At 42.1% G+C, this 8,127-nt stretch overlaps 1 protein-coding gene across 5 annotated transcripts in view; it reads left to right on the forward strand.

Annotated features, from left to right (window-relative positions):
- The first annotated feature begins 555 nt into the window (after positions 1-555).
- STK32A (serine/threonine kinase 32A) overlaps positions 556-8,127 on the forward strand; it is a 94,059-nt gene continuing 86,487 nt past the window's right edge. The window contains exons 1-2 of one of the 5 annotated variants that reach the window (XM_023534917.1): positions 556-651; positions 4,929-5,066. In XM_023534917.1, coding sequence (XP_023390685.1) covers positions 5,015-5,066 — 52 coding nt within the window. In that variant the 5' untranslated portion in view covers positions 556-651; positions 4,929-5,014. Of the gene's footprint in view, positions 652-843; positions 1,057-4,928; positions 5,067-8,127 lie in introns of those variants that run through there. The other 4 variants (XM_011367487.2, XM_023534918.1, XM_023534920.1 and 1 more) reach the window with 4 other exon arrangements.

Here is an 8,127-nt window from a genome sequence, read left to right on the forward strand (position 1 = left end):
TGTCAATGTTTAAAAATAATGGGAGATTTCACATAGTCTCATTTCCAGCTTTTCTTTTAAAATCTCAATATTTGTCAGTGCTGAGCTAGCATTTCCGCAGGGCAGGGAAATGCTGGAGATGAATAGAAGCTGTCACCATGCCACCTCCACCACCGCCCACCATCACACACCTTCGCCATTTCAGCAAGCAACCTATGTGCCAGTTCCCTGGTGACTTAAGTGTGTGTGACTGAAGTTTGAGGGAAAATAGTAAGAAGTTATTTCAATCGTGATGGCTGTTACAAAGGGGAAGTACAGGGTGAGAGACCATAGAAACTTCCAGTGAGATTGCCTTCATCCTGAACCCCTGTCCCCTGCCCCCACTGCCACGCGCAGAGAAGGGTGACTGCAATGTATGGGGTAAATGGGGGCTGGGAGCCAGGAGACCTGGGTCCACAAAAGGTTCTCTCAATTATTATGTCACACTGGGCACGTATTTTCCTTCTCTGTGTCTCAGTTTCCCCAGGAGTAAAATAATCTGCTAAACCATGATCGTTTTTTAAAAATCCTTCTTTTCGGGACCTATATAAATCTGAACCCTCTCTTCGCTCTCCACAATCCCTCAAGGAAGTGTTAAAAGAAACCTTGCCTTTCACCATCTCAGATCTACAGGTTCGTACCCGCCACTCCCATATCCACCATCCTCGGTGGTGCCGCCCGAATATCTTGGAGGGGAAGGGGGTCACTTCAGGGGAACTGAGCCTGGGTCCGGGCAGTGGGGGCGTGCTCAGCGTCCCGGCGACTCCAAACTGGGCCAGGGCGCCGCCTGCTCCGCTCCGAGCCGCGCCCGCAGCGCCGTCCTCCCTCCTCGCGCTCCGCAGGCGCTGCGCCGACCCCAGGCGACTGCCTGCGGTTTCTGGGGAGGGCGCCAACCCGCCAGCTCCTGCTCCCCGCCCTCCGCCCCAGCCGGGGAGCCGCCGCTCCAGGAGGAGCAGCGTGCTCAGCGGCGCTCGCACCCCTCCGCAGCCGCAGGTGCCCGCCCGCCCAGTGTTGGTTGCCGTTTCTGCGCCCCGGCAGGTAGGTGCCTTTCCTTGCTCTCTCCACGTTTCTGGGAGTTCCTCTCGTAGCCCCTGCTCCCTGGGTGGGAAGCACCAGTCTGAGCTTCTTGCAAGGCATAAAGACAAAGCAAAGATCTAGATGAGTGGTGGCCTAGATTTTTTTTTTTTTTTTAAATAAACCCTCATACTAAGGGCACTGTTGGGAAACTAGGAAGTTAAAAGGGGAGAGAAATAAGACAAAGGCAGCCGCTCAAGATAACCCACCACAACGCGCGCGACAGGGCTGCGGCCAAACTGAGCCTACAAGCAGTATAGTATCCCCCCTCATCCCCCAGCCTCCCACTGACTCAGGTCCAGACACGCACAGACTTTAATAAATATTTGCTGGGTGGCGATAAGTGTTTCTGCTTGTTTCTCTTATTCAGCTTCTGAATAAGCAAAAATTGCCGTCAGTGTTTGGCTTCATCACCACAAGGATCCCGCCCCCCCCCCCTCCCCAAAAGCCGAAGGATTTAAACATTTTACACAGAAAGAAAATATGGTGTATTCACACAAAGGACTGTTATGCAGCACTTAAAAAGCAGAAATCAGAACTGTGGAGATCAACACACCTAGATCGCATAAGTATAATGATAAATGACCACAGTAAGATGCAAAATATACCTATGTTAGGATGTCCTTTAGGTGACTTACTTTAAAACACTCGTGTTGTAAAGACATAGAAAGTAGACTGTAAAATGTATCCCAGATTCATGATTGTAGCTGTCCTGGGGAAATATGGAAAGGGAATGAATTTGGCATGAAGGTTAGGGTGGAAATACTGTTTATCCATGACTTTGAATATACAAAATGATGAAGCAAAGATGATAAAATATAAACAATATGACTAAGAGCGATGTTAACTTGGGTGTTTTTCATAATGTTTTCTTTCTTCCCTGTGTTTCTAAATATTTCTCAGTTTAAGTTCTTTTCAAATGCAAACAAAATAAGGTATATCTGTCTATGCATATGCTTGTTGCAATGAAACGTAAAGAGTTGTCAGAAGTTGCAACTTTCTTGCTTCACATCTTAGATTCTTTAATTCCTGAAGATGACCCCTCTCTATCTAGGGAGACTTACTCAGCTGCTTAGAAAAGCTCACCTGTTGACAGCCTCCAAAAGTATAGCCCAAGGGTCAAATATTGGCATTAGAGAAGGAGTGTACAGTTAATAATCTGATAATTGGCTGGGTCAAGAATCTGAAAACTGTCTGTGTTCCCATAAGACACATCCTTTCTCTTATGTTTTCTACGTTTAGGATGTTCATTTCCATGGATGGTGACTCTCCTCTTGACATCTGGAAATGATTCTTATGTTACACTGCTGACTTAGTACCAGGAGGTCTGGAAGGAGGTAGGATTTGGTAGAAGAGAAAGAGTCCCATGGCTCTTTTGAGCCTTATTGAGCAGAATGAGAAAGATGGGTCTTCATTTTCCTAGCAGAGAAAGGTTAATTTCTTTCTGGATATGAAGGAAAGTTGTGTAATTCGGTCATGAGGATAAGAGAAAGACTATTCTAAACTGGATTGGGCATGTTAGGTGTAATGGAGAAGCCAACATCAATAATTCCATTTACCTTCCCCTCCCCCAAACATACACTAAAGTAATTCCCTGCTTGCATAGTTTCTTCCTGCTAAAATCACTAAATCTTTGGTGAACAAATTGTCTGCACTTCAGAATGAAATTCTGAAATGGGGCAAATTGTGATAATATTCCTCTCTCTTTCTCTTTCTGACTTGACAACGTGCAAGGTCAATGCTTGGTACATCTGAAGTTGCAGGAAGACGGGCTACTTGAGAGAAGGCTGAGGTGTGAAGAAAATATATAAAAATGGCAGGATTGGGGTGTGGTGTGAAAATTATGTGTACCGGAGCTTTATGTACAAAAAGAAAGAGAAAGTAGCCCCAGTCTGCTGTGTTAACAATCGCAATTCCTTAAAATCAATATTCTCTTTAGGACCAGTCTTCTCTAGTGTCATCTGCAGTTTCGCTCTTACCAGCCCCCACTTGTTCTGGACTCTAAATGCAATAACAGAACACACAGGGCACCACATTCCCTTCTCCCTGGCCCACAATGAAACACTAAGGCATCCCACTTGCTTCTTCCTACCCTCCTTCCGCTGGAATTAAAAGCCACCCTCCCTCCTTTTTTTCTTTTTTTAGCCTGGAGGGACAGTTGAGTTCTTTCTGTCTTCCGCATCTCAGTAATCCCCGTGGGCTTTCTTCCAGCCACCTGTTGCCATCTGCCCTCACCCCACCCCTCTCTCATACCATTTAATTGGTTGCTTCTTAATTGCTGACTCTGTGCTCTCCATTTAATGATTCTTTTTAAAGTTCATAAGGCACTTTGCCAGGAGTTGGCTTTTAATATGAAAAGTAGCATTTCGTTAATGAGTCTGCCTTCCAAATGAAGGCTCTACTTACCTTTTCCTAGGAAAAATAAGCTTTTCTTCTAGTCTTGCTTAGGGGCTTCTTAAGTTCTTTTTCAGTAACGTCCTCAGGCCAGCTTCCTTTGGGGTACTTTCTTCAGTGACACTTCTAATCTATATTTGAAAAAAGTCCGAGAGCACAATCCGTCAACGGGTGTCGAATGAAAATAATGCATAATAAAGAAATATTGCTACTATTAAACATAGCCGTAGCTAACATTTATTCTTTGTATATTATGTGCCAGGCATTACGCTGGTTGCTTTCCATACATTGTCTCATTAGCTATCTGCATGAGTGATATTTATCCCGTGCATGAGATTAGCTCAGGTCATGTAGCTAAAACGAATTTTTAAATAATTTGTATAAAATCAGTTAGATCTGAAGCCCTGGCCTCTGGGCCCATCTTTCCACTTGGCGACAATGTCTTAGATTTGAGAGGAGTGACCTCTTTTAGATGGAGCCCGGGTTCCCCAGGGTACCAGGGTCCCTACCAGGCCTAATGTCTTCCACCCGGTCCAGTTCACTCATTTGCATTTCTCCGTGGCTCTTGGAAGCATCTGAGTTTGCACTGTTGTTTCCTTCATTTTAGAGGGGACATGTTACACAACTGGCCCAAAGCCATTATCAGCGTCCGTTTTAGAGCCAGGAGTCTGGATGCCGCCTCTCCTTCCCAATTTCAGGAAAAGTAAAATATTTTACAATTATGTTTAAAAATGAAAAAAAGCCATGAATGTACTTTTTTTTTTTCCCCAGGGCTTTTTAGCTCTCATGGGTATCATCTGAACTTCAGATTAGCTAACAATTATTGAGCACTCGTGCAGTTAAAATACTTTGCATATTATTTTAGTAAATAGCACGCAATTTGCCTTTGAGATAAGGACCGTTGTCATCTGCAAGTTCAGGAGAAGGAAAAAAAGAAACATGTTTAGTGAAATTTACAACTTGCTGGGGTGGTAAAGCCCAAACTCAGACTTTGTTCCTTTCATGCTGTAGCACTTTCCAGGGTAGAAAAAAGAGAGAAGGAACATTTTTATAATTAAAAAAAATTAAAGCTGTTAGTCACACATCAAAAAAAGTTTAAAACCAACATATTCTCTCAAAAATATGGAGTCACAATAAAATATTATTTTTAATTTATAGTTGTTAAAGCATTGCTGACTTCATTTTAAAGTTGTCTTTATACTTAGAAAAATATTTGGCTTTTCTCCTTCTTTTTAAGTCTAGGTCCACTATTGATGAGGCCATGTAGTGGATTTTTCCATATGCTTGATGTTCTATTTCTGAAATTATTTTCAAGCACAAAAAAATTCTGCCACATTAGCACAAATTAATATTCCGGCCAAGTGTGTACTCAGGGTACCCAGACTAAGCCATTTGTTGGGCATTATAAGGCTATCATTTCTTTTTCTCTCCTTGACGCTTAGCTAAGGCTTCCAGACCTCTTTTGAATGAAGATGGATATTTCTGCCAGGATCATGTAACTGGAGGATCCAGGTCTAGGCAGACGACCATGGGCGCCAACACTTCAAGCAAACCCCCAGTGTTTGATGAAAATGAGGATGGTAAGAAGTGTGCGATAGCTGTATAAAATACAGAATTTTGCAGAATCCAAATATAAACTTTTAGCTTTATAAGTATATTGCAATGCAAGAACTTTTTAAAAAGGGTAGAAATGCAAGGGTAAGCCTGAGGACTTTGTACGCTAGTGGCTAGATTTTACTTTCCACTTTCCATAGGACCTGGGTCAGCTTTCTTAATCACGACTGTACCAATGCTACTTGCCCAACGAGAGCTGTGGTTGGGCACCTGGTTGACAGAAGACCTTGAAAGTAAATGATTTGTTTGTTCTCTGTGTTCCTTTGACGGTTGAAGTTATCCCTACTAATAACTGTTATAGAAAATTTCCTGTATTATAAAATTGTGTATGAATGATAATGGATACTCATAGCATTTAAGAATGAAGCCATGCAAGTAGGTATCCTTTGAACTTTCAACTGCCATGCCCCAGGGTCCCAGACAAATTCCACAATGCTAAGTCACAGTAAAAAGAATAGTGTTATTGGAGAAAAGGGAAACTTTCAAGGTCAGGCTCAGCAAGAAAAGAATTAAGGGCATGGATGTGGATTCTTCCATCATCCCACAGTGAGCATGCCAGAAACCAAGCATGGGTCTCCCCGGGTGCTCTTTCTTCCTATAGTGGAAGTCTGAGCAGCTTTGTCAGAATCTGCAGGGTAGCAGCTGTTTATAGGTTGCTTGGGAAAAAGAAAGCCCCAGGTCCCAGGTAGTAAGTTGTCCACACCTCCCAGAGGGAACCCCAGAGTCATTTCTGGGGAATTCTGCTAATTGGACCACAACAGAAAAGAACAATATGCTGAAGTTCAGGAGATCTGAGCACTAGTCCTGCAACCAGCAACCTGTGAGGCTTCAGAAGTTGATCTATTCCCTCTACCTTCAATTTCTTCGTCAAAAAAGTGAGGGACAGGCTAACCTCAAAGGTCTTTTTTAACTCAAAAAGTTTATCATTTTGAAATCCTAAAGCCACTTTGCAAAAATGAAGTCGCATCTAAATCCTCAAAGAAAGTCAATTGTGTTAAAGGTAAGTTTGATTGCTGGAACAGAAACTACAGATAACAGTGGCTTAAACAAGGTGGACATGTTTACCGTCTCACACTTCTCTTTCTCATGGAACCATTTAGACATAAGTAACCCAGGTGTTACGTGGCTCCAAATATTGGGAACTCTGGCTGCAATAAGCTGGCTTCTTTTCAGGTCACTCTCACCCTTGTGCCTTAGAATAGCTCACCACCACTTCCAAATTACACCCAGTGGGAAAGGAGAGAGTGGGGAAGGCTGTGCCTACTCCTTCTAAGCATATGATCTGGTTGTAGCTTGTTACTGTCATTCACATGCACATACCTAGTTACAAGGGAGACTGGGAAATTTAATTTGTTACCTTGTGTGGCCATGAACCTTCTAATAATAAGGAGTTTTGTTCTGGTACAAAAGGGAGAGAATTAGCTGTTTGCCATAGCTGCAAGGACAGCTCGAAGCCTGCTATATAATCTTAGTTTTTGAGCCTTTGGATGGATCCTTTTAAAAACAAAATATCTCACTGATCAAGATGCCTTGTTCCCACGTAGTCATTATTAATTTAGAGGCACATCGTTACTACAAAATTCTGCATAGTAACCCTGAAATTACATAGTTAGAAAATGGTCTTAAGAAAACTTTTTTCTACTCTTATTTCTGTTACCTTGCTTTGCTTTATCAAGTAGTAAAGGCAAAGATGTTTCTTGATTTTTTCCATCTCTAAAATGGGAAGACAAGTAGGTCTAGATTTCATCTGGTTGGTTCACTATGCTTCCTATGGATTCAGAGCTGATGCTTGCATGAGGTTGGTCCTCAGAGAGCAGAGTAGGAAAGAGAGGCCAGCTTCATGCTTGTAACTTGCTAAGGATATGTGTCATTTTAAGGTATTAGGGTAGCATTATAATGAGAAAACACATAAATGTCTAAATCTTCCTTAATTTAGTCAGCCCATCTTCTCATCGAGTGCCTACCCAAGAAAGCTACAGAGCCAAGGGAGTATGGCAAATGGGAAATAAGGTACCATTTTATTAGTCCTTTCAAGGAACTCTGAAAAAACAGGTTGGGGTAGAATTAGGGTAGAATTAGGTTTAAGGAACAAGCAGGTCTTTCTTAACACATTCAGGGTTGCCCCCTCTGTGTTGTCCTGTCCCCCAGCCCACTGAGATAAGCCCATGGCAGCACCCATAAAGAGCTGAGCTGAGCAGTATGTCTGTGCTCTGAGTCTGTTTATACACACAGTTTCAAGGCAGAAGCAGAAGAGCAAATCCACCCACTATGAGCCTGTCTGTCTGTTAGACAAGAGGAAGAGAGTGGAAAGCAAGATGCCCTTGCCCTGCCTGGGGGAGCTCATTTCTAATGGTGGAAGGCAAGCAATAGCCAAGGGAGCAAATCTGGATAACTTCAGGGAGTGTTAAAGTATCACCAAGGAAATGACTCTAAGTGATCTTACGCAGAGTGACAGGGTGATGGTGGAGACCATGTTAGATAGAATATGGTCAGGGTTGGCCTCTCCGAGGTGACATTTGAATTGAAGTCAGAAATGTGAGAAGAAGCCTCTCATGCAATGACATGGAAATAGTTCAAGCACAGTAAAAGCATGTCCAAAGTCCAAACAAGGACAAAATTGGGAATGAATAGTTATAACATTCTGATAAGTTGAGTTTGTATGTTACAAAAAAAAAGAGACTGTATTTAATTTTTTAATCAATAAATCACATAAAGTTGATTTGGCTCCTTTGATAGCTCTAGATTAAGCACGAGGTAAATTTTTATTTGATTGCTATGAAGCTTCTGACCAACAAGCAAAAACAATGAAGAAAAAAAGCACTGACTAATCAAAGGATATTAATGCTTATATCATTTTGATCTCCATATTTCAAAGTAAATAATCAAATTGGGCCAGAATCTAGGGCACTAAAATGAGCCAATTTAATTATTTTAAAAATATTGCTGAAAAGAATCCCAATATGTGATGAAAAAATATTTATTATTGCCTTCAAAGTATTTACTATTCCCAATATATAGATTTGAAAA

The sequence above is a fragment of the Pteropus vampyrus genome, unplaced genomic scaffold, assembly GCF_000151845.1.
Source record: "Pteropus vampyrus isolate Shadow unplaced genomic scaffold, Pvam_2.0 Scaffold134, whole genome shotgun sequence".
Lineage (NCBI taxonomy): Eukaryota > Metazoa > Chordata > Mammalia > Chiroptera > Pteropodidae > Pteropus > Pteropus vampyrus.